Below are 26,110 nucleotides of genomic sequence, written 5' to 3'. Positions count from 1 at the left end.
GCTCCGCCGCGCATGCGCACAGCGGCAACATGGCCACGCCGGCTAAGCGCAGAGCGCGGCCTGCAGCTCCGGAGCGAGATTCGGAATCGGATTCGGAGCCGGAATCGGGCGACTCAGAGTCCGAGGAGGACGAGCAGGTCGACGAGGTGAGCGGCGGGTTCCTTTTGGCTGTTAGGAGAAATTCCCCTGCAAAAGACGGGGCGGGGGAGCAAACCTTCGCGTTCCTTACAGCCTGGCTCGGTTTTACTCCAGCTTCTAGACAGTTAACGCTTAACTTTCTGCATTCTGCTTTTTTTGTAGGAAGTGAACGTTGAATTCGAAGCGCATTCGATATCAGACAACGATTACAACGGGATAAAGAAGCTGCTGCAGCAGGTGCTGTGCTTTGCCGTTAGCAGGGCTGATGCCTCGGTTCATTAATGGAGCTGTATGCAGCCGTCAGCTCACAGCGCCGCACGCAACGCCGGGTCTAAAACGTCTGTAATCCCTGCTTTTTATTTTCCAGTTGTTTCTAAAAGCTCCTGTTAACACTGCTGAGTTAACTGATATCTTAATACAACAGAATCACGTTGGAAGTGTTATCAAGGTAAGACAGAAATGGCTCTTCTGAATTAAGTACTTGAAATGCAGTTATGTGCTTCTGGAAACGAATCTTGCCCTTAACGTTGTTTGTAACTTGCTTGTTTCTTTGTTTTGGGAATAATTCTCTTGTTGGACCTGATATTTTTCATGCTGGATTTGAACCAAACGGTGAAGTTGGTTGATTATTTTGGTTGCTTTCTTTTCACATATGAATTCTCTTCAGTCTTCTTCTTGAACTTTGGACCGGTAGAGCAATTATGATGAAAAGACCATGAAGGAGTTTGTTACTCTCAGTAAGAAGCAGTGCCATATAATTTCCCTGCAATCTCAGGAAATAGATGTAGATGAAGAACACCCCCATGTGCAATTTATGGAGTCATAGAATTACGAAATGGCCTGAGTTGAAAAGGCCCACAGTGCTCATCCAGTCCCAACCCCCTGCTGTGTGCAGGGTCACCAACCAGCAGCCCAGGCTGCCCAGAGCCACATCCAGCCTGGCCTTGAATGCCTGCGGGGATGGGGCATCCACAGCCTCCAATTTCCTCTTGTGGTTTCCTCAGTACTCTGCAGAGCTCTGTGGTCTTAGGAATGGACCCTGAAATGAGTCCTGAATTTTTCTGCCCAATGTTAATGTGATTCTTAGGTAACAAGTGCATGATAGCCTCTATTCTTTGGCCAATTGTTTTCTGTGCTTGTTTCTACACTCTGTTAAAGCTCTATGTTTTCAGACCTTGCAGGTATATCTCCCTGCATTAAAAACTGAAGAAAATTGGTTTTGCATAAGATAGTGCCATCCTTTGTACAAAGATGCTGCTTATTAAATGCAACACTCAAATGTTAATGCCATTGAAAAGACAATGCTGTAGAAGGTACATGGCCTGGCTCTGTGTACACCTGGCTCTAAGTGCATCAAGCCATTCAGTGTTGTAGCACTCTCATAACCATAACCAGAATTTGTAGGTTGTGTGTTGGCACAGGTTGCCTACATAGTTGTCATCTGAAGAGCATCTTCTGAAAAAAAGAACAAAACAAAACACAACATATTTTGGTGCAAGGAGTGAAAATGGAATGTCAGTATGAATTATTTCTCTTTCTTTCATCGAACAGCAAGCAGAAATCCAAGAAGACAGCAGTGATGATGACGATGTTGATGATGATGAAGTCTTTGGTTTTATAAGCTTCTTAAACTTAACTGAAAGGAAGGTTGGTATTCCTGATTAACTTCTAGGCAGATGTAAGTGTGCCTGTGTTCTGCTTTTCTGCCTGGAACAGCATGCTGAGATAGTTGGATCAGGATTCTGAATTCTGCCATGGAGGATTATGGTCTCAGAAGTTCTGCATCACTTAGTTTGCTTTTGCATCCAGTCGTGCATAACTTGCTGAAGGTCAGAGGATTGAAACAGAGAATTGGGGCTGGTCTGACAAGTATTTCCAGGGCAGCTGAGCTGTCAGCCTCTTACATTTCTGCACTTCCATCTTGAGCAGCTTTTGAATTTTGCTTTAAATGTCCTGGTGTCAAAACTGCATTCCTGTCAATTAAGGACTTTTGTTTGCTCTCAGCTTCGGGGCTGGTAAACAGCAGAGGAATCGTACAGTGCTTTAGGGACCGCTTAAGGAAATAGTCTGTAGGACTCTTGGATGCTCCCTTGAAGTTCACTTTGACGATTTTCTTGTGTAAATAATTGTTGTGTAATGCAAAGGAAGCATACCTTTTGATTCTAGGGTACACAGTGTGCTGAACAAATCAAAGAGCTGATTCTGAGTCGGTGTGAGAAGAGCTGTGAACAGCATGTAGTTGAACAGCTGGATAAGCTCCTGAAAGATGATACTAAGCCTGTGGGTCTGCTTCTGAGTGAAAGATTCATTAATGTGCCACCACAAATTGCTTTGCCCATGCACCAGCAGCTCCAGTAAGTGGAGTTCTCATTGTGTTTTATTTGATGTTTGTTTCATGTTTAACGTGAAGTTGAACAATACTTTTTGTTTCATATCTTTTCAGAATTCTTATATAGCACTGTGTTAAGAGAGCTGATACTGTAAGAAAGACATAAAAACAAAGCAATGATTTTCATCTATAAAGTCTGTGGTTTCTGTAACTTTTTTAAATACCCTTGGGCTTTCAAACTATACTCTTACAAATATGTGCTGTAATACTGTTAGCTGATTTTCTCTAAAGAAGTAGCTATATTATAGTTTAACTTTGTATTACAGTCTATTCTCGTTTTCACCTAGGAAAAGCAATTTTTTTTTAATAGCAAGCTTGTGTTAAGCAACTGGGATATTTCTGTTTATATGTTAATGTCTGGCTCAGGAATGGAAAATTTGGCTTGAGGGATGGGCTTTTAAGGTGGATGAGTTCAGGCCCATGAAAACCATATGCAGTGTTTAGGTGAGTTCCAGATAAAGAAGTGAAGTAGATCAGGGGCTAGCTGATCTCTTCTGGATTCATGGATTTACATCATAGATGGGATGGCAGTAAGTGAAGGAATTGGTTATATGATGCTTGTGATGTTATATTACTTTAGTGCCACACTGGAAACCAGGAGATTGCGTTGGTTACAGAGCTGCAGTGATTGGATGGAGATGACTTCTTTCCCATCAAGTGCTTCAAGGCCTGACTTTGACGTTTAGTGCTAGAATGCAGCTGTCACAACCCAAATTCGGGTCTCAGCCTCTTTGTCTTAATGTTTTTGGAGCATTGCAGTGGCAACTCATTTAACACAAGAGTGGGCAAGTGCATCTTCTGTCTGTTCAGTAATAGCTCCGTGTGAAAGTGATAATCTGATTTGTTTCCAGGACAGCTGCACTTTGACAGGCTTTTTTTGTTTGCCATGAGCAAGATTCTGGAGAAGAGAGTTGGCAGAGGAAAAGACATCCTTATTTTTACTGTTCAAGAGTGCAAGTAGTGTGTTTAAGTACTGGGAATGCAAAATTTGTATTTTAAATCACCAGAAAACAATAGGGTGTAGCACAAATGTGCCTACTAAACCAATGTGAGATTTACACTTGCTGAGGCTTTTAATTGTGTATGTGGACACATGATTAAATGGAACGTGTAAACATCTATTTCTCTTCAGGAAAGAATTAAAGGAGGCACAGAGAACAAACAAACCTTGTGGAAAGTGTCACTATTACCTTCTTATCAGCAAGACCTTTACAGAAGCCACAAAGAATTCTAAGAAGGAAGGGAGAAATCGGCAAAAGGAGGAATTAATGTTTGCAAATGCAGAGGAGGAGTTCTTTTATGAGGTAACATACACAGTTCTATTAATTTGAGATGTTTGTTTTCATTGCAACACTCAAAAAGGTGTTTCACCTAAACTTCAAGGGGTATTTTTGCAGGGATAGCTGCATAGCTTTAATTAAGTCCATCTTATGAAGAAAAGCTTGCTTGTATTGAACACAACTCCTTTTGTCTTTCGTGAACCATTGAGAGGTAGATGTAGGAACAAAATCACTATGGTTGGAAAAGACCCTTAAGATCAAGTCCACCTATTACTTGGACTTGAGTTAATGCTACCAAGTCCACCACTAAACTGTATCCTTAAGTGCCACATCTGCACAGCTCTTAAACAGCTTCAAGGATCGCAGCTCCACCATCTTCATGGGCAGCCCGTTCCAGTGAAAGATATTAGATGAAGTGAGTGTCTGAACTTAATAATGTATACGTCCTAAATAAATTAGTGTTGAAGTGTATGTCCTCCCCAGTCACACGGAACGTTAATTAGATTGCCATAAAATGGTACTAAGTGCAGCAAGGCAGACACTGAGAGCCAATTCAGGCATGGAGATGCTATTGTGGTTCAACCCAATGGGCAGCTCAGTGCCTCAGAGCTGTTTGTTCACTTTCCTCGGTGCAGTGGGGAAGGGTTGGGAGCAGCCCACCTCCTTGCTGGCAAGTTGGTGTGAGAACCTGAAAAGTTCTAAACTTAGTGTAAGCACTGCTCAGCAGCAAATAAACCATCAGTGTGTTATCAGTGTTATTGTCATCCAAAACACAGAACCATACCAAATGGTAGGAGGGAAATCAACTCTTGTCCAGCAGGGCAGCCAGCCAGGGCTGTTGCCTTCTTGAGCTTGTCAATTGGCTGTGTTTCATTCTGGTCCTTAAAATGTTATTGAGGCAGCTGAATGGAAGTTCTGTTGCAATAGATTTGGAGCTGTTTGAAGGTTTAAGGCCTCCATTGCTCAAACTGTGTGTTCTTCAGCAAAGCCACACAACTAATTTGATGGTTTTTCCAAAGTTCAATTTGCAGACTGGAGATGCTGCTAGTAAATAGCAAACCTACAGAGAGACAGGTACTTAACTTTCTCTACAAAGGGAAGATGTTATTTTTTATAGTTAAGAGTTCAGCTCACGTTTTTTAAACTGGCTCATGTGAGAGCTAGAAACATTTCTTAAGCAAAGTTTTCCTGTCCATCAAGCATTTTGTCTCATAAAAAGTGACTGTTCTATCTGTATGTAGTGGATGTCAGTGAAAAGATAAATAATAAACATTACAGGCTCCAGCTTAGTTGAAGAAGCATCAACAGGTTTGCTCTAATTCTAGAGTGAAACTTGTAACACTACTGACTAACACCACCAGGCACAGGAGCTTCTAGAGGTCAGCATTTCTTAATGCAATAACACGAAATGCGGTGCTGTTTCAAAACGAGTCAGAGGGGCACTGGTTTTTCTTTTTTGCATTTTATTCTGATGCAGTTAAGCTGTAACAGTGGCAATCATTTTAGTATTTCATGTGAATTTTATAAATCAGATGAAAAGCAAATAGTTTAAGGAACGTAATTCTTGGTGGTTTTAATAGTAGGTTGTTTTGGTGGGCCTGTGATATGGAAGAAAATTTGCCCAAGGAGGCTGTGGATGCCCCATCCCTGCAGGCATTCAAGGCCAGGCTGGATGTGGCTCTGGGCAGCCTGGGCTGCTGGTTGGTGACCTGCACACAGCAGGGGGTTGGAACTGGATGAGCATTGGGTTCCTTTTCAACCCAGGCCATTCTGTGATTCTATGGAAATAACCTTCTTCCTAGCAAGATTCCACTGTTCTTGTTTTGTTTAGATTATGTATGATCTTTATGCTGTTCAAAATGCTTAAACCTCATGCATTTATTTCTGTTGTTTAGAATGCTCTTCTGAAGTTCAGCTACTCTGTGCAAGAGGAAAGTGACAGCTGTTTGGGTGGCAGATGGTCCTTTGATGATGTACCAATGAAACCTTGGCGGACTGTGATGGTAGTTCCAGCTGATGGAATGAATGTAATTATGGATAAACTCAAAGACTGTCTCTCATTATGAACTGTCCCTTAAACGGCTTTTTTCTAAAGCAGACATGCAGTGCTGTATATTTTCAGAAGACTACCATGCAGTTAATGGTTTTGTCCTGCTCAAAGCTTCCTCTGTGCACTTAAAAGACAAGCAGATGACTCAACTAAAAATATCTATCAAATGACTGTTTTAATATATTGTATCTTAGCATACTTTGGTATCATCGTTAAGCAGTCAATAAAAATCCAGTGTTACAAGAAAACTTGAAGAATTACTCCGTATGTTTTGAACTGTTCTTACATTACAAAAAAGGAATGCTTGCGACTTCTTTTGCTAATGAAAGTGCTGCTTTTCTGCTGCTTCCAGTAAAAAATATTTATTCTGGAAGTTCAAAATAATTACCTGAGTTAAGGTGGGAATGCATACAGCATGTACTGTTTCTATTCATATTTATCAAATATATGATATTTCAATCTAAAATCACTGAATAATGCATCTCTGCTCAGTGGGAGTTTGGGGGTGTTTTTCATTTTCTTTGTTGTCACTGTTAGTTTTCTGTTTCTCCTTGATGGCTGAAACAGGTGACAGGTGATCAATCACTTCCTGCAGAATATCCTTACTTTCACTAGGGGGAAGATTGCTAAAATAATACTGAGGTGCCAGCTCCACGAACCTGTTGAGGAAGTAAGAGAAAACATTATTATTTTTTAATTGCACTGAGTTTTTAATTGCATTTTGAAATCTTTGTATAGCTTTTATCAGGCTCGTATCAAAAACAAGACCAGTGGCATGCAGTATACAGCTACAAAATGGACATTTCAACTCAAAACCAACAACTGTCTACAAGATGTAGTAGTGATTTATGTTTTCAGCAGGATTGTTGGACCTGTTGTCCTCGTATTGTATTGGGGTGAACTACTTGTAGTTCAGTTCCCAGTGCTGCAGATTGCATTAAGTAGTAATTTTTCTGGATTTGAACATGTTTTTGGTTTGATACGAGAAGGAAAAAGGCTTTCTTATAAGCATTAGGAATAGAATAGGAAAGACAGTGGAATGGATGTTGTCAGTACAAATAGGTTTTTGCAGATGAAAGACTTGTTCTGAATTTGTAAGCACTTAGTATGGAATGATTTGGCTGTCTGGGTGTTAACGTGGCTGAAAGAAGATTTGCTGGAAAATAGCTTTCAGGGAACAGAACTTCCCAACTAAATTAATCTGAAAGTACACAAATCTGTTAACTTCTGCTTGATTTTTGCTCTATGTTTTACCTGTTAAGAAACTGCTGCATCTTGTATGGTGTTTTTTCAGTGGATTTATTGCTAACAGTTACAGTAGCAGACATTGAGACTCAGTGCCTCAACAGATTGGTTCACTTTAGGAAAAACAAAAGGCTGATTAAGAAATGTTTTATTTTGCAGTAAAAGGGTAGTGAGGATGGGGAGGAGTGCAGTTCTTCCTTTCTTTTAGTAACTTTGAGCTCTAACGCAGTTAGTGCTCTGAATAAAAGCAGGGGAATGAAGCAATGATAAGCAGTGACAGAAGAGTACTGGCAACAAAGAAAGAAGATTTATTCACTTATGTTTACTGGTTTGTATGAAGACCAGCACCACTTTCTTCACTTCAGTGATGCCAACTCCTCCTGCCTGACTAGGTATGAAGATTGTTCTTCTCACTTATCCCAATTTAAAAAGTTACTTCATTTTTAATACCCTTTCTCAGAGAGAATCAGTTGTGCAAGGGATGATTTCTCAGCAGTACCAGGAGAGAGATGTTTTTAAAACAAGTGAAAGGGAGAGGAGAAGACACGAGTTGGCTTCTCCAAGCATTGCTCTCAATATGCACTTGCTCCCTTACCCTGTTTGTGACTTATTGCTTTGCTAGTGGAGAGATGAGTGAAGAAATGGTTTCACCTTAGTTAACTTACAGATGGGGTGATATTTCAGAGACCACTCTGATGGAATTGTCTTCTGAGATACTGAACTCGTGGAATAAAACCCACTCAGGACTCCTCCTGGTGTTATAATATGATGAAAAAGGATGAAGCTGGGCTACTTGTCTGTCTGTTAGCATTAAGTAGTTACCAGAGCCGTCTACATCACGAGCAATCTGGAAAGAAAAAGGGTTATCCATTACTTAACTGAATGTACAGGATGCATAGAAATTAAGCTTGTGTTCAGATAGTTGCACGGGGAGAGCCACATTTCTGTGGGAAGCCAGGGACTGCTGAGGAAACGTCAGTCTGTGTATTTGAAGGGAATATGTCTGCATCAGATAGTTCTGTGAAATGATTCTACATGAGCTAACAGTTGTATTATGAGTTAACAGATAAAGAAAGCAGAAAGATAAAGAACGCAGAAAGATAAAGGTGCATTTCCTTACTTGCATGAAGTAACCAGATAAGAGAGCTTTCTTAATGCTCAGTATATTTGCAGGTGATCCGAAGTCCGGTTCTGAAATGGGGAGTTCAATGCGCTTCATGATCTCTACTAGTTCAGCTCTGATGATTTCTGCCATCCTCAGTGCAGAACAGCTTAGAAAATAATTACGGCACCATTTTTCGTTACTGCAGTCTGTGGAGGGAAGAAGAAGAGTGTTTTGGCTTAAAGCACAGTCCTGGTAGGTGCTGCTCACAGGGAGGTTGCTCTGTAAGATGCTCATTGACCGGTGCAATAGATTAAAAGCATTTTGGAGCACATGGCTCTGTCAGAGCCGTCCAAAATGCTGTTATCAAAAGCCATCTGAACCACTTGGGCTCATTGCTCTTGTTTGTAAAGTGAGTGGGCAACACATGGTATCCTCACGTAATATCAGATTTTAACTATCTTTCTGAGTCAAGACATTAAAGTCCCTTACTTGGTAAAAAGTAATAGTTCTGCACAGAATGAGTAGCAACTGTATTTTCTGTTTTTCTGGTTTCAGGCCAGGACACAGAACTGAAATCAGACTGGTAGTGCTGCCCATCATCATATGCTGTTAAAGCACAGTTTGTCTTGGACCTTTCCAGCATTCAGCATTACTGAACACGGAGCAGTCCCACGTCCTGCATCACAGAGGCACTGTGAGCAGAGAAGCTGTACTTCCTTCTTGAAGAGTCCCTGACAACCTTTTCTTTCTTTTTTTATTTGTTTGTTTTTAAGCATTTTCCATCGTTTACAGACAGTTGAAAGATGAACTGGCCTGACAGTATGGGTCCCGTTATCTTCAGCTTTTATTTAGTATACACAAATCTACCATTCTAAGTTGAGTGAACCTGACCAAGATGCATGAGCGCAGGTGAATGTTCTGAAGACAGCCTGTCTGCTGGACTTTTCTTCCCTTAGCCTTTCTTTATTCGTGAGCTATAAAGCCTAGTGATTGTTAGGCTGTGTTTGTGTCATGTCACACCTTAAACCTGGGTTATGTGCACTTGGAGGAGGAAGCATCTTTCTGGTTTTGTACAGTGGCACTTAAATGACAAGTGTAGTCAGCTGCTTACATATCCATGTTGGGTAAGGTAGGCTGTCCTCCTCAGTTACTTCTAATTATTTAATAAACCAGTGTTTGCAGTGGCAGCTATCTTAGGTGACTCTTCTTGCAAATTAACAGTTCTAAAAAGAATCATTCAAAAAGTGCTCATGAATCAAAGGCCAACAATGACTGTTCCATTAAAAAAAAGCCAAAAACATGTTACCAGTGTGCTTTGTTTGGTCTGAAATGGGTGCACTTACACTGGCCTGCGGAGTTTGTGCTGGCTTCCCTGAAGGCATTGAAGACATTGATAAGAGTGAAGTGATCTCCTGCTGGGTGTGAGAATTTTCTCCAGCAGGTAAGAGCAATCTCTTCTGTTCCAGAAGGTGCTTGCAGGAAGCAATTAGGAGCTTAGGCAAAAAAACAAGACAGAAGCCAACAGTTATTAAAATTCATGCACCAACAAGACCCTCCAGCAGTAACTGCACTGGTGTTTGTGTTTCTTTTTCTCAGTTTCCTGTATTGGATTACTGCTGAACTGAATACACTGCATTCATATTTATGTGGCTTTTCCTTCAATCTCTTGTTTAGTAAATCTTCACTTTGAGCACCAAAAGTGAGCAGCCTTCTCCCACACTGGTGCCAAAAATGCTTTGTAATAGCCTGGTCCAATCTGTCCACATTCCAAGTGTGTGGTTTAACTTAGAAAAGAAGTAAATGTACTTACAAAATGCCTGAGTGTACCCTTATGTGCTAAAGTTCTACTTCTGTTGTGATACTTTGCTACCTAACTGTATCTTTTGAGATGGTTGAGCTTCTCAAAAACTAAAATGTGCCTGTGCTCAGCCATTGGTGCTTGTTTTATTTACTTCAAAACTGTATCATGTTAAGGCCTGCTCACTAAGAATCAAACCATCTGGAGCATAAAAACAGTTTGCGCTGTAAGGAGATGGATTAGTGCAGCTTGGTTTCCTGTACATTCATGATTTCCTTGCTGCTTAAGGCTTTGCTCCACTTTCCATGCCAAGGATATTCACTGTGGGCACAGTCAACAGTTCAATACTGTTTACAATTAGAAAATCCCCCTAATTTACAGCTCCAGTCTGTAACAAATGTGTGTGAATGTAATGAGATAAAGTTGTTTTGAAGGAACGTTGTGCGTATGCTTTCTGGAGCAGGTTGCCCAAGAAGGCTGTGGATGCCCCATCCCTGCAGGCATTCAAGGCCAGGCTGGATGTGGCTCTGGGCAGCCTGGGCTGCTGGTTGGCGACCTGCACACAGCAGGGGGTTGGAACTGGATGAGCATTGGGGTCCTTTGCAACCCAGACCATTCTGTGATTCTATGACAAGGTTGGAAGCTAATGGAACATCTGAAGTGTGGAAGTGGAGTGCTACTGACAAATCTGTCACTTGTGCTTCATTGCATGCTCAAAGTCTGGACTTAAACAGCCAAAGATGCTCATTCAGGTGAAAAAGTACAAGATGAATAACGCAAGTTTGCCTTTGGGCTGCCCCTGTGAGCAGCCTTGGGAAGAGTCTGAGGATTTGGAGGTGGCAGAGGCCATGCAGCAAGACATGAGTTGGGAGTACCTGTTACCATGGCTGCGATGGTGAGCATTTCATCAACGCACTCAAATTCACAAGAAGCCAGAATTGATTTTGACAGCTGTGGATCCAGGGGAAATTCTGACATAATGATTCCAAATTCAGAGAGGTTTCCGTCGTTATCCAGGGCTGCTAGGTAATCAAGGTCCTCTAAGGCTTGCATCAGGCTTTCAGGAGCTAATAAAAAAAGGAAAGATGATTCAAATTCTTGAGAATGGATTAAATATTATTTCAGTTATATAATATAATATATATTATATAATATATAACTGAATATATAAATATATATAAATATATATATATAAATATATATATAAATATATTCAGTTATATATAGTATATTTCTTATGAAAAGCTTTATTTCTCATTAGAATGTTTCAGTTGTATATTTCCTAGAACACAATCTCTATCATTTGATAGTGGGTGATGATGATAGGGCTGGATATAGCTTCATCTTTTGTCTATCAGAGCAGTTCTTATCAAAAGTCAATACTGACTACTGACTGATGTTTTGCAAATAGTCCAAAATTGCTCAGAGAAGACACATTTCTTCTGTGTGTGGTGTTTGTAATAGTTGGGCAGAAGTTGCAGGTGTTTGGAATATCTGTTTTTCCTGGAGTGGTTTAGGGATGAGAAAGTGAGCCTGAGAGCCAAGCAGAAATTGCCGAACCTCTAAAAAGTAATTGCTGGAACATCAGAGGCTTTGGTGGATATGTGGGCACTCGGGCAGTGTGACTCATGGCTCCTAGCTCTTTTTAGAGGTAGATTTCTATTACAGATCTTACAGTAGTAAATTTCAGTATTATTTATGCTGGTTTGGTTTGATTTACAGCTCCCCTCTTCTATTGCTGCAGATTCTTTCCCATTGCTCCAGCTGAAGAGCTGTTTGGTGTCTTTTCCTACAGATTTGTGAAGTTGACCTCCAGTCCCACTGAAGATTGGTGGCAAAAATGATCAGAGTTTGACAGAGTGATCACTGTTTGATCCCTTACCTGGAGCATCCAAGAAGAAAATACTTGGGATGTTTAAAGAAATGAAAAGTTACCTTACATCTGATGCACAATAAGTGGCAGAAAACAGTTATCAGTGACTGAAAATACAGGGAGATTAAAGCCATCATTCAGACATGGAGTAATTACAGGGAAATCATGGGAAACTAATTTCCAGAAGTCAACAAAGCAGTTTGTGCCATAGGTTATGAAGTATACAGTTACCCGGAGGTCAATTTCGATCCCCTGATAGCATCAGTAATTTGCATTTTTATGCCCAAGAATTAGCTGCCTTGAGATGTGTAAGCACAAATTACTTCCCAATTTTGCTATCAGTGTTTTAAGAATAAATAAAGTAACTCCTGGGTTTTATTGTGCTAGAAAGGCCAAGATAATAAAGGTAGATAAAGCAGGTGAAGGAATAGTAATAAAGCACAGAATGGAGCAGAGCTTAGTCTGCATTTTGAGACACAAGCTCAATCAATAAAAAAATCTTCATAAAGGCAGCAAAAGCTTGCCTGAAAGTTCCTCATGCTTTGATGTGTAGTTTCACGAAATACAAGCTCAAGAAATAAAATCAGTACAAATGCTTAAATATGGAGAGTCGTCCTTTAAAGAATGGATGCCTGCACTGTCTTTTAATGGCTTTAGAGCAGCAAGTGTTGTTTTTAGGACTGCTGCTGCCATCGAGGCCAACAGAGGGGCTTCCCCAGCTGCTGCCTTTGCCAAGCCAGCACTTGAGCAGCTGCCCGCCCCTGCAAGACAGAAAGGTGTTTCCTTATCCCATGTTTTCTCTCCCTTGCCTTTGTTCTTTGGCTGCTTGAGGTTGGATTGCTCACGGCTTGTCTCAGGGAATCTGGGCTCGTTTTGTTTAATTATGCAGCCATTCCTTGTCATACCTGGACTTATACAGCAAATAAGAAGCTGAATGTTATTGATAGCATTGGAATTGTTCATGCAGGGTTCCAAGCTGAATGTAACCGATGGTCTCAGTGCCTCAGGCTTTTCACAACTTCAACATGAGCAGAGTTGTTTCTAAAGGCAGCTACGGCTTTTGCCTTTGCTGTATCTCACCCTGCAGGTTGGAACCTGAAGGCCTTACTGTGTGATAAAATGAATACACAAGTATTACTCTTGATGCAGCAGGATGGCTGATTTAGCAATTTGCCCAAAGTTCTACGAAGAATGAATCAGTACTTAAGAGGATTTAAGGTAGGGTTTTGTAGTGGAAACCCTCTGTCATGGCCTGAAACAGTGATTAAGCACCTGGTGGAAGGCAGGGCCAACCCAAGAGAGCTCAGGTGCATGCAATGACCCTGAGTGATTGGAAGGGCTGGAGCCAGGATCCACCTGTTCCCAGACCTCATTTAAGGGCTGGCAGTGGAGGTGAGGGTATCTATCTAGAGTTCTCTGTGTATCTGAGGTCTTCTAAAGGTAAGCAGTTTTTCTTCCTTTGTTTCTGTGTTTGTGGCTGCTGCACTGGGACTTGTTCTCGTTTGCAGCCTAGGATTGTGCCATTCTGCTAATGTTGCTGTACTTTCCATTGCATTATAGGTTTCTTGATAGACCTTTATTTGTGGAGAAGTAACTGTTAGGAAGTTAAAGCTGAAATGGATGCTGGGATAGTAGATAGTTGGAGCTCAGACAAAGACACTCTTAAGCTATCAATTCCATAGCAGTTTTCTTTACGTTATAATTGGTCATTAAAATCCCTTTTCCAATTTCATAGCTTGTAGGAATCTCAGTTACCTTTCTGCTCTTTATGTCCCAGCACACGAGCTGGTGATGGTCCCTGCAGGACAGTCAGCACAGGGACCAACCAGCTTTTCATTATTCAATGTATAATGCTATTTAATCAATTAAATGCAGAAATTAAAGCGTCAAAGAATGAAGAACTGAACTGAGGGTATAAATCTGCCACTAAGTGCTCTCCTAACCTTCATGGTTTGTCTTTAAAAACTGTGTTAGGCTTTGTCTAATAAAAACAACAATCTTGTCTCTGAAACAAGATGAAGTTAGCCGCACTTACACGCTTGGTATTATGGATATTCTAGGAGTACCTTGTAGGGATTATAATAGCACAGCTCTCAAATGCCAAGGCATCCATAGCCATCAAGTATTCTAATGTGAAAGTTGCTGATGATGCTGTGCTAATGTGGAAACTGCAAACTGCTTTCACCTTGATTTCATGGAATTGCCAAGGTTGGAAAAGGCCTCCAAGATCATCATCCAGTCCAACTGTCCACCTACCACCAATACTGCCCCACTGAACCATATTCTTCAGTACCACGTCTGAATGTTTCTTGAACACATTTCATATGAAAGTGGCTTAGCCTGTTGATTTGTACATTGATTTCCATAGTTTCAATAAGGTTTTTCCAGTTATGTGGGAAAACACGTAATATTGCAGCCATCTATAGGAAGAAAGTTATTCTCTCCCATTATATAATGCCATAATCAGTTAGATCTCATTAACTGATAAAAATGCACGGGCATCACTATTACAGTGGCACAGGAACTCATGTAATGCACTTCAGAACTGCACTGCCAGATACATTTTCATATGGCTCATGAATCCTAACAAGGGTAACGAGCCTGCTGCATTTGCTCATCTCAGTTATAGCATGAATTAAACGCAGCAGCTGTAAGCCTGACATGTTTGTTGCTCTCATAATGCAGTAATGAGTCAGAGTTAATCCCAGCTTTTATTTTTCCTGGAAGAGCAGGAAAAAAAAAATAAAATCTTGTGCACGTTGCTGTTGAACAGGAATAAAATGTTTTACTGATGTCTTTTCTTTGCTTATCTGCTCTGTGTTCTCTGCTCCACGTGCAGGGAATGGACTGAAGAAGTGCTTCTCTTTAAATTCTTTGCGCATCTTGTTAATTTTTCTATTTTTCACTGTTCTAAAACTGGATTTCAGTGTATTTTTTATTTTTCTGTTCACCTGTTCGTGGCTGTACGTTAGTATTTTGCCTCAGTGAAAGCATCACTTGGGTGAGGAAAAATTTACCCTGGATTAACAGGATTCCACCTCTCTCCTCCCACCTCCATTGCAAACAAAACTTGAGTAGGTTGACTGAACAGGAATGGTGCATGGGAAGCTTGTCTTCTGTTTATTCTGTGTGTGAGTGAATGGCTGCAATGCATTTGTTACCTCTCCTCAAAGGTAAATTGCATGCATGAAGGAAACTGAGGCTCTAAAGAGCCATAGAGTAGTCAACTTCAGGACAAACCATGCTGGGGAGCAGTAGGATGGCTAGTCTGCCTTAGTATCTGTTGCACTGAAGCTCAGCTGAGACAAATAAGAGTGTGCTGAAATACTGCCCTGCCTTGTTTGTTGTGTTTTTCCAGTTGATCTTATGCCACGTTTAGCTGAGGGTGGGCAAGCTACTAAAATCCATCAGCTTCTATGAACCCAAATGATCTCCTGCAAAGATAACAAAGCTTTCTGGGGAAGCTAAAAGCTGTTGCACCAGAAAGCATACTTTCCATCTCTGGTGGCCATTCCCTTCACCTTTTCTGCAAAAGTCCCTTGCAATTTATAGACCACAGGTGCGTGGCATTTACTTGAGTTGTGCCAGCTGCTGTCGTCAAACAGCTGAATCTCCTTGCAAATATCCTTACAGCACAGTCTTCTCATGCATAGTTTCCCTCTCAAAACAGAGAAGCTGAAAAAAATCCAATTAAGAATTCCACTTACAATGTAGCACTATGCCCAGTGCTGGGAATTAAGCTTTGCTGTGATTAATTAGGGTGCACAACATGTAAAGGACGTGCGGCGGTTCTAATTCCACATGTATATGGGGAAGAGGAGAACAGTTTAGGAATTCCTATTGGCATGAGAAAATCATCATAAATGAAAAAGCAACAGGTCACGTGATCCCCAAATCAATTATATCAGTAGGTCAGAATGGAAAATACCCTTCTGTGGGAAAAGGACCCCAAATGTGAAGTCAGTGAAATAAAACAGAAAATCAGCAACAGCTTTCCTTGCAGTCTTGCCTCAAAACTGAGCGTTTCCTGTCCAGTATTGGAAGTTTACTGATAAAATAAACCCAAGCAATGTCCTTAAGCAATGGCTCATTGGAAATTTGCGGTGGGGGATGCTGCAGGGCAAAGACTCATTTCCTCTACGTGCATCCCTGAGGTAGCGGTGGTTTATTTGGGTTGTAAACCCTTGATTAAAGGAATGTATTTTGTTTGGTGTCTGTGTGATGACTTGCACAATGGGACACAAATTTTCTCTGTGGGCTTCAGGAAAATAGTGTGAAACCTAGGTGAGAAGGTGCTTGGAATTTTGATTTAAAGAAAACAGAAAATTCAAATTCCATTCAGATACATTATGATCTTTTTCAGAGCACGTGGTTCATTCTAGAAAGTGTTTTACAAAGGGCAGCTATTGCACTATGAACCATCCCAGCAGTAATTGGTAAAAGCAGTGGCAGGGATATTGCAAGTACTTCAATAAGAAATGTACTGTGAATAACAGGGCAAAACTAATCCTGAAATAACCAGAAAGGTCATGTAACCTATATGGAAAATCAGTGCATCGTTACCTGGCCTGCTTAGGAATTCACAGTGTCTGAAGCCAGCTATATCCATCCTCTTCAGGAAGAGAACCATGCTGGTTAGGTTGGATTCCTGTATTTTGGCTGGGAAATCTGGTTTCATTTCTTTGTATGTAAATTCTTCAGGATACAAACAGAAGAGTTTCCCTGGAAAAATTTTTAGGAACGTTATGTTTTGTTTTTTTTTTTTTTTTTTCTCCATTTCTAGCATTGTCCCATTAATTCTATGAATGATTTAGGCTGCTGGGTTGGAATGTTGTGCTGATAACTGTACCTGATGGAGACGTGCTCAGCATTTGTTTGTGCATCTCTGCTTGGGCTTTGCTGATTGGCTGTGTTGTAACGGAGTCTGCTCTGATTCTAGGATTGTACACCTTTAAATGAAAGAGACAGTGAGCATCAGATGAGTGAGGACTACAAATGTAGTAATGGTCTGTACCGAATTTTTGTCTAGGTTATTGTACGCAATCTGTAGTAACAGTCCTATTTCTCCTTATAGTGCATATTTCACCAGCATGGAAATAAGAACAGTCTGCACTCTGATAAATTGACAGATGCTGAAGTTTTGCAGTCGCTCTGTGGATGTAATCTTAAGATAAGTGTTGTTTCTAAAGAAATGTACCCTACTGAAGCATAAGGCATAGATCTAATGGTATCACCAAGAAAAGCATCAGAAAAGCTTATTTATTTCTTCCAGTGACAGAATCCCAGCTCTATCTGATAATGTTCTGCACCATAATTCCAGAGTTTTGTCTTTATGCTGAAGTTCAGGACACAGAGACTGTCATCAACACATACAAGGCCCATTCTGTTTTTTCCCCTTGTTGCTTTTGTTCTTTTGTTTTGATGCAACCAAGGAGCCAATTCCCTCACTTTGCCAGCCACCAGGTGATGGCCAGAAGCTTCTGTACAGGTAATGGCTGGATAGGGCAGTTTTCTAATCAAGTCATCTAATTTGATCTTGTCTGCTTTAAGCAGAATTTTAATCAAAAAGAGATGTGTTTCAATACAAGGGACAAATCTGGGTATATTCATTATATATCCCACCTGCTAGACTTCAGTGGGAATTCCTTTGGTACAAAACCTTGCCTGCACTGAGCTGACTTCCAGCCGAGTGGATTGAATGTACATTTGATTTGCTGAGAAACGAATATTAGAGGACTGAGCTTCTGCTGTTATGACAAAGTAATTGAGTTGAAGGGGTAAAAATGGTGTAATTAATAAAGGCGATGTGACAGCCGTCAGGGCTGTGCTGAAACTGATTTGTTCCCATCCCAAGCTCTGGCTTCTGCTTCAGGCTTCAGACTGAAGTGTAAGTGAGATTAGTTTCAGTCATCACCTGGAACAACAGCTGTAGTTTCAGAAATGACTCTGTTATGCACATCCTAATTGAAAGCTGCATTTCAGCCTTTGTTCCTTTCCTACGGAGGCAGGACTATTTTTTCTTTTTCCCTTGACTTAAGGCTGAGTTATTTTACAACCCCCAAATGAGAAACTTTAAAATGACAGTGTTAGACTTGCTTTTTTTGCAGTGATAATGAGAGGGTGGTGTTAGTTCCCGAGCTTCTGCCTGAAGTAACACTCAAGGCTCATCAGAATTAACAGTCCCTGCTTGAAAATGGTAAGAACACTTAAATTCAGTTTGGGTGATTGAGTAGTGGATTATTTGAAGATACCTGATCTTGTTCCTTTGGCCTATTAGTGGGATACCCTTTTGCACAGTAGGATGTGTTAGTGCAGCCATGAAGCTAACATGCAGTTTTCCAACACACAAAGTGATTTATCCCTGCATAGTTGGTCGTTCTTCAGGACTCAATATCAGTTTTTTATAAACAAAATAAATAAACTCCAGTTTTGCAGCTGCACCAGCTCTTCTCAGAATAGGGCGGAAAACAAGAACCGAGGACACAGAATGAATTCATTCAGTGAATTGCAGTGTTTTGAGATGCTTGGAGGGAAGCAGATTTGCCAAAGGAGCAGAGGCAGCTTTGAAAACATGTGGTTCTGTCTGAGCATCCTTCTCTGTTATGTGATCTGTGGCATTACACTGCTAGTGCAGGAATTAATGAAACAAGGAGTGGGGTTAATCTCCTAAACCAACAGGTAGCCAAGAAATGACGATATTTTGCTCCATGCGTAAGGTACTGAAGACACTGATGTCTATCAAAGTTATTCATGATAATTGAAACGTGAAAAATATTATAAAATCTGGCTTACAAGAGCATGGAAAAATATGTGATTCCTTAGAAGCTATTTGCACCAATCTGTACCTTTCCCTTTGTTACACAGCTCGTTTTGGGCATCCTGGTTTTGTTTAATGTTACCAACCTTTCTTCTTTCCACACCAACGTCGATGACAAAGGTTACGTTCTTAATCTGAATCAAAGATTCTCCAAAGCTTGTGGTAAGCAGCACTTTTCTTCTGTATTTCTGGTAGCATTTCTGTTTGTCTTGCTTTGGTTTGGGAATTAAGTCATTTCTTGTGGGGTATAAAGGAACTGGGATGAGCTCTCCGAGGTCAGGATTTGAATTAGACTGTTCCTGTCTGATCATTTGGGAGGCTTTCTCAATGTCCTGTAATCAGGAGAAATGATTTAGTATTTTACTCGTTAATATGAAAAATAAATATTGTTTAGTTATAAAGCACTCATTTCTAAAATAAACTTGAACCACGTATCAAACTGTAATGTTTTAATCTTAGAAGAATAGCTATTATAGCATAAAGCCAAAATTGATCCTAAATACACGTGGGAATTTGACAGAGCTGGGAATATCTGTGCTTTTTCCTGAGATGTCTCTTTTTCCTGTGCATTTTTCTGAATGCTCATCTCTAGATTTAATCATATCCAAGCCAACCTCCAGGGGAAGACAGATGAGCATCAGTGTAGTGTGGGAACGGTGAGGGTGAGAAGCTATGAAATGGCCCCTAAACTTCACGTATATGGGATATGTAGCATCCACATTGACTTAGGTCTAAAGAGAAGGGCTGTTTGCTCAAACAGGCAGGCCTGGGAGTTCTGTAGCAGATACTCCAGTGCCCCACTGGTATCCCCTTTCCAGCTGGCCCCAAAGCTGTGGATGTGGCTGCATCCCCAGAGGTGGCTGCCTCTGGGCACAGTGCTTGGGCAGAGCTCTTACTTGGGTTGCAACAACGTACTTGTAGGTTATATGAACACACAGATGAGAATCATTTCTTGATTGAAACCATAAATACTGGAGCCAGTCAATCACTCACTTGCTCGCATGCCAGGAAGATGACGATGTCACCCTTCTCCTTCGTGTGGTGCAGCTCAAAGAGCAGCCTCAGTGCAGACAGAAAATGGTCCTTTGGCATGCTGCAGGTGTATACCACCTCTGCCTGGTGCTCATTTTCCACCCGGATGAGGGGGACGCTGCCGCAGAAGTCCTTCAGCTTGCTGGACATGTGGGGGGCAGTGAGTATCACCAGCCTCAGGGCTGGTCTCGCTCTCAAGACATGTTTAAGAACACCAAGCAGCACATCGGTGGGAACAGTCCTTTCATGCACATCGTCCAGAATGATAACTCCATAAGAGTTCAGAAGAGGGGCAGACATCATTTCCCTCTGCAGCATATCATCTGTGCAGTATCTGCGCCATACAAATGGAAAACTGCAAAGTTTCATGAAATATTCAGGTTTGACTGTACAGAATTAATTCAGGGTCTTGAGGACAGCTTTGCTTTTTCTGTTCTAACAAGAAAGACTTGATAAGAACAGATACTGACTGTTTTGTGGACTACCGCAGTCTCAACAACCTGTATTCCTTAAGTGTCTGAAAACTCAGTGAAAGTCAGTGATGCTAAATGGCATTATAGTTGAAAGGACAGGAGACTCAAGGCAAAAGAAGAAATAATTCCCCCCTAAGATCATAACTTACCTTTCCTTTCATCTTCCAAGCCTTCTAAGCATATTGCACACTGTAACAAACCCTTGTGCTGTGAAGTAGTACTTTCAGGTAAGGAAATGAAGTTACGCACACACACAGGGCAGTGCCAGAATGAAGGTGAGGGATTGATTCGTACCATAATGCCCTCCCCACTTCTATTCCTATGACTATTTAGGGAAATGGAGATGAGGGAGGTGGGACCAGGTGACCTTCCAGGTCCCTGCCAACCCGTGCCATTCTGTGATTCTATTCCTGCTACACAGAGGTTTGTTGGCTTGTTGTTTACTTTTTTCAAGGATGTTATTTTTGCTGTGTTGCTCAATAGGACCTTGAATCTTCTTGATCAAGGTTTTGACACGTAAATGTTGGATGAGAATAGGGCTCATCCTCCTTTTCCATCAGGTGCAGGGCGAGATGCTGTAGGGTGAGGGTCGCACAGTCTCCCTAAAGAGAAAGGGCACGCAAAGGGACAAGTGGCTGAGCTTGATTTGATGGAGGTGAGCGCTGTGCTTTGCACTGGAAATGCTTATGTGGCTGGGAAGTAGCTGGAATCTTGCAAATCACTCCTGGTGAACTTTCAGAGTGGCTCAGAATCTGAATCCCTGTGCTGCTGCTATCGTCTACCTATTTTTAATACACTAAGTACATTTCTTAAGTACTTACATTTTCCTCTAAAAGTCCTCAGTGCATTTTCTCATTACTGAATACACCCTTTTCTTGCCATGATTTTTTTAAATCCTTTTCAATTAGCCAACACTCTGATTGCTTTTAAATTCCAGCTTTACTTCTCTTGCAACTATGAACACTCCTGTATTCATAAACTAGAAGACAGAGAAAGAAAGAGCAGAACGATACTGAGTTTGCTGAGATGGTGAAGCATGGCATTACACCATTAACAGCTCTACAACAGTTAAGTACAGATCACCATTTTCAGTCTCCATCATGAGGGTTGGAGCTGTGTGGGCCTTGAGGTTCCTTCCAACCCAACCACTCTGTGGATCTACAGTGAGGGTCTGCGTTAGGGGTGAGAAATGCACCAACCTGAGGATGGTTTCTGTAGTACAGCAGCTCTCAAAGGGGACAAAGTACCCGACTTCGTGGCCCACGTTGACGTCCATCTCATCAGCTGCACGCAGGGCCAGCTGCACTGCCAGCTGTCCGTGTGTCTGGGAGCACACAGCTGCACCGTGCCTGCAGCCAGCAGCCAGGCAGTGCTCAGCACACCACTGAGGGACCTGCGGTGGGCAAGGACAGTGCTTAACACCTCTAATGGGGACTGAGATGCAGAAGGAGAAGCGGGGGAGAACAGAGCCCACCTGAGCATCAGGTGAGTATCATTTCTGGTAAAATACTAGGCTTACGTGTGTGTTACATCTTAACCTTGTTTTAGGAAAAACATCAGCTGAAAGAGCCGATACTTGTCAAGAAGTAGTTTGTTGGTTTTATCTAATTTGCAGTCAATTACACGGGAGAAAGACTCTTTGCTTCAAGAAATATCCCAGGCTTCTATGCACTATCTATTGCACTTCTATTCCCATGCACTATGTGCATTTTCTATGGCTGTTTTTTGCTTGAAAATTCTTCTCTGCTATTTGGAGTTGCAGGCTTAGTTGTTTTATATAGACAGGCTCTGAGCAGCCTGGTCTGGTGATTGGTGACCCTGCACGTAGCAGGGGGGTTGAAACTAGATGATCACTGTGGTCCTTTTCAACCCAGGCCATTCTATGATTCTGTGATATATTACTATGGCAGCAGACTTGAATACTCCTATTGGATATTGGCTCCAGTGACGTGTTTTACCATTAGTTCTCTAAATTGTGCATTCTTACAAAAAAGTATTTGCTCTTAGCTGGAGTGAGAGAAGGACCATGGGGCATGGCTCCTTCCTGAGAACAGCCCCAAACTCCCTGACAACTCCACCTTCCCTTATGCCCTTCCTGCAAACCTTCTCTATGCCCTTCCTGATCCAGCATTAATCAGAATAAAACCACGCTTTCCAAGTAAGAATATGCACTGAATCCAGCACAGGTATTGCAGAGCTTACAGTTTCTGCTAAGAGTTTGGTGTGCTCATGGACAAAAAGAGGATCAAATGGTGAGTTTAGTCAATAAAAAGGAGGAAAAAAGTCTCCAGCTGAACAGAATGACAGCCAGTGTCAAAGGAATGGTTTATTGCTGAGTAGTAAGACCTAAAGAATTTTAGCTTTGGCCTCTCTGAAGAGAGTAGAAATGTGCTATAACTTCAGCATGGGAGGGTTATATCTGATGTGCTCTGTAGCACAGTGAGAGTGTATAGTTGGAAGGATTTGAAGTTGAGGTGTGATGTATTCTGCAAACAAAGCAAAATTTTACAGCACGTGTACTGATAGATATAAGAGTACTTTATACATAATTTTCTCAAGGTTATTTGTATATTTGGTTCTGAACTTTATATGACAGGATCTTATACAAGCATTCCTCAGTCAGTGTTTAGAAGGGGCTCAGTGTTTTGAAATTCAGTGTTTAGAACATAGAAAGTTGTCATTTGAGATTTCTGTTTGTTTACAACACTGCTTTAGGCAGTCATCAACTGAAATGTGTTGATCTTCATGGCCCTGGAGCCTGAATGACATTGTGTGAGTAAAACAGTTGTAAGGGACCAACAGAAGTCAGCATAGATTGCTTGCAAGTGCTTACAAAAAGTTATTTACATGTGCATTTATATATATTTTTGCATCTATATTTGAGTGACTGCATCTTCTGGAATAGCAGTTCACTACCAATCAAAACCAGGCTCCAGCATATCATAAATCTGGGTATTGGTATATCTGGTGTAAATGAAGGCCGGTAGCAGTGAGTAGGAAGCTGAACGTGTTTCTTTTTCTGTTTAAAAATCTGTGCTAGTAGTATTAATAGATTTATTTAATAGTGTTACCACCTAATAGTAACTCTGAGAAGCGTGCAATAGTCAGTGTTGTAAAGCTAAAAACCCAGCAGAGCATTTCCTAACACTCACCTGGGAGCTCTTTCCAGTCTTCGCGTCTCCCGACACAATCACAACTTGATGATGAAGCAAACTTTCCATGAAGGCACATCTCACTTTCCATATTGGCAGTTCTTGTCTTTCCTTCATAAGCTTATAGTAACGGGAAGAGTAAGGCAAGCCGTCGAAAGGATTGAGCTCCAAATCTTCTCCGTACACCAGTATCTCCTCTTCCTCACCATCGCTGCTGTCAAGTAATTCTGAAGTGCAGTGGCTCTCTGGGGAAGTGTTTAAAAACTCCATTTTTCTTACGTGTGCCACTCCCAGCAAAACCACATTAGCAGTGGAGGGGGAACTTTGTACTGATGGGTCACGCGGGCTCTGTAAACCTGGGGAAATCCATTCCTGCTTGCTTTGGGATCAGTGTCTCCCAGCTTTTCAGCTGAAAGGTTCACCTGATGCTCCGTCTTGGGGTCCAGCTTCTCCGATTGTACCACTGCAAACCTCAAGTAAACATATTCAGAATGTACTCCAAGCTTCAAAATAGCGTTGATTGACCCAGCAGATGTCTAGCAGTAGCACTTCTTGTGCTTTACCAACCACTTGAAGTAGCACGAGCAGCAGGCAGCATCTCTGCTGCTGCAGAATAACGGGAAAGGAACGTGGAACTGACAGGACTTGTTGTTGTCCCCAGGCTGCTCAGTGCTGCTAATCCCAGAACAAAGGCTTCATCCTGCGAGCCGAGCTGGCACTGCACTGCTGGGAACAGCCAGCAGCTCGGGTTTGTTGATTTAGAAAGCAGCAAAGTGTCTTTTCATGCCCTGAGTGTATTAACGCTGCTTGGGAGTCCTGTAAGGCTGTAATTAGAAATCTAAACTGTATCTAATCCATTAAAAAAAAAAAAAAATGCTGATTCTAACATTTCAAGAAAGATGAGGGAAGCACTGATGTAAAGTAACTCTGACTCTTAGGACTCAAAAATAACAAAACGGAGGTTCCTAATCTTGACTGTCTGCCTCGTAACACAAATATTAAACGATGCTTCTAGTTGCAGAGGAAAGCCTTTTGTTGAGCAACATATTGATAATGCCTTGACAAGCATGGTATGAGCACGATGCTTTTCTGCTTTTCCTATCTCAAGGTTTCTCTGTATGAAGTAACATAGTAAAAATCATTGCCTTTTCTTACAGATTTTTCTTGTTTTGTTGTTTTGGGATTCAGTGCTGCTAAGGCGTTCTTTTACGACAGCAGCATAGAGAACCAACAAAGTAGGAGAAAATATCTTTGTTCAGCAGCTGGAATATCTCAACCCAAGTGAGTTATGTGCTGCACCCAGAACAGGCTGTTGTTGGCATTCAGCGTGGCTGGCAGCGAGGGCTGACTGACTGCCCACTGTGGGGGCCAAAGCCAAATGCAAGCTGGAGGAGCAGCCCTGGAAGGCAGAGGGACAGGTGAGTGATCTGTGCTGCACAATGTGCCTCGGGTGAGCCATCTGCAGGGACACTGCTGATGGATGGCCATCCCCATGAAGGTGACAGGAGTCTACATTTCGAGCTCGGTGACACCAAGTTAGGTTCATGTTCAGCTGGGGATGGAGCTTCTCGTCCTGCTGTGACCTTGGTGGGTCCTTGGGCTCTTGATTTTCTGTTACATCCTTCCCTGTTAAATTGCGTGAAATCCTTCTGAGCTTGCTGTCGTTGAGATCTCTGCCTCTCTCAAATGTGGTTCAAATCAGTCAATAGCGTGTAAATGTTCTGAGGAAACTAACAGAGGACATTCCTAGAGGTTGTTTCTCCTCATAACACAGCTTAAATGATATCAATTGAAGAGGCTAATTGCTATTATCCTGCATTTTTTTGCTACTCATCTTTCATATGCAGTAGCAGTGTGTTCTCTTTAATTTCTTCAGCTACAGTATAGGTCTGTTGTCCTCAAAACATAAGAGGGCAATGTTATTTTTTTGCACACTGGAGTTGGAGCTGGGTGGTTGTTGAAGTTGCTTGCAACCCATGCCATTTTTTGCTATGATTCTATGATTGAACAAATTTGAATTTCTGATTCTATCTCAACTTTCGTTTCGTTGTTTTCACTTTTTCATACCTGTAATGGAGAGGAAAAACAGGCTACCAACTCGAGAAGAATTTTTGCTATTTGGAACCCAGATGCAACAGAACTAATGTTCTTCTCGCGGTTGCACAGGTTTTAGTAGAACAAGCTGTTAACTGATTTAAAGGATTTGTCTGCACTGAAATGGGCTGTGGACAAGCTTTATCCTGATCTGCAGCCAGGTACCAATGGAACGCTTTGAGCCTCATCATGTAGCACCGGCCCAGCAGCTCTCTGCAGCCAGCATCCCTGGCATTTGAGGAGACCAAAGAACACAGCCAAGGGCTGGGCTGGGGGAGTGATTGAACATTGTCTTTGTGAATTCAGACATCCAAGCAGCAGCTCATAGCTGCTCAGTGTGCCTCCCTGCTGAGACTCAGCCATTTTAATCCAGAGCAAGTTTCTGAGCTTGTGTTTCTAGTTCTAAAGCGTGACCTCAGGATGTCTACCTGCTCTGTCTTGCTCCCTGTTGCCACTCTGTGCTACCTGCTCTGAACCTTCTCATTGAACATCTCCTGTAGGTCCACTTCGCATGTCCTCAGGGCCACTGAGTGTGCTCCTGGCTTTGGCTTTGCTGTTGGGTGAGGTCTCTTCTTCCTCACGGAGTGTTGCACAGTTTTCTGAGAGGGCTTCTTGTTTGTCTCTTCAGATTGCTGCCATTCCATCTTTATTGGCACAGGCTGCC

At 41.7% G+C, this 26,110-nt stretch overlaps 2 protein-coding genes across 2 annotated transcripts; one reads left to right on the top strand and one right to left on the bottom strand.

Moving 5' to 3' along the window:
• Positions 1–11: 11 nt before the first annotated feature.
• LOC122159987 (BRCA2 and CDKN1A interacting protein) lies at positions 12–6,105 on the top strand. Its single transcript, XM_042818155.1, has 7 exons — positions 12–146; positions 301–375; positions 506–586; positions 1,690–1,785; positions 2,305–2,492; positions 3,660–3,831; positions 5,703–6,105. Exons 1-7 carry the CDS (start codon positions 30–32, stop codon positions 5,871–5,873), a joined length of 900 nt encoding a protein of 299 aa, XP_042674089.1. The 5' UTR covers positions 12–29; the 3' UTR covers positions 5,874–6,105.
• On the bottom strand, positions 5,926–23,622 carry DHX32 (DEAH-box helicase 32 (putative)). Its single transcript, XM_042818184.1, has 12 exons — positions 23,353–23,622; positions 21,400–21,593; positions 19,689–20,061; positions 18,782–19,027; positions 16,728–16,827; positions 16,442–16,600; positions 10,881–11,072; positions 9,551–9,700; positions 8,223–8,413; positions 7,768–7,949; positions 6,389–6,516; positions 5,926–5,981 (listed from the first exon to the last, which is right to left on the bottom strand). Exons 1-12 carry the CDS (start codon positions 23,620–23,622, stop codon positions 5,926–5,928), a joined length of 2,241 nt encoding a protein of 746 aa, XP_042674118.1.
• Between the last annotated feature and the right edge of the window lie 2,488 nt (positions 23,623–26,110).

This window comes from Centrocercus urophasianus, unplaced genomic scaffold (genome assembly GCF_019232065.1).
Source record: "Centrocercus urophasianus isolate 14NV4802_14NV808 unplaced genomic scaffold, USGS_Curo_1.0 seq_17, whole genome shotgun sequence".
Classification (NCBI taxonomy): Eukaryota; Metazoa; Chordata; class Aves; order Galliformes; family Phasianidae; genus Centrocercus; species Centrocercus urophasianus.
Note: the sequence above shows the minus strand (reverse complement) of the source record. Positions and strands in the feature narration are given on the sequence as shown.

Bases quoted from the DNA above. Each gene is read 5' to 3' on its own strand.
- LOC122159987 (XM_042818155.1), top strand. From the start codon at position 30: ATGGCCACGCCGGCTAAGCGCAGAGCGCGGCCTGCAGCTCCGGAGCGA. The intron at 1,786-2,304 runs GTTGGTATTCCT...TTTTGATTCTAG, and splicing joins TAAACTTAACTGAAAGGAAG to GGTACACAGTGTGCTGAACA. The intron at 3,832-5,702 runs GTAACATACACA...TCTGTTGTTTAG, and splicing joins AGGAGGAGTTCTTTTATGAG to AATGCTCTTCTGAAGTTCAG.
- DHX32 (XM_042818184.1), bottom strand. From the start codon at position 23,622: ATGGAGTTTTTAAACACTTCCCCAGAGAGCCACTGCACTTCAGAATTA. The intron at 20,062-21,399 runs GTTGGTGCATTT...TGTATGGCGCAG, and splicing joins ACTACAGAAACCATCCTCAG to ATACTGCACAGATGATATGC. The intron at 9,701-10,880 runs GTACTCCCAACT...TTTTTGCCTAAG, and splicing joins CATCGCAGCCATGGTAACAG to CTCCTAATTGCTTCCTGCAA.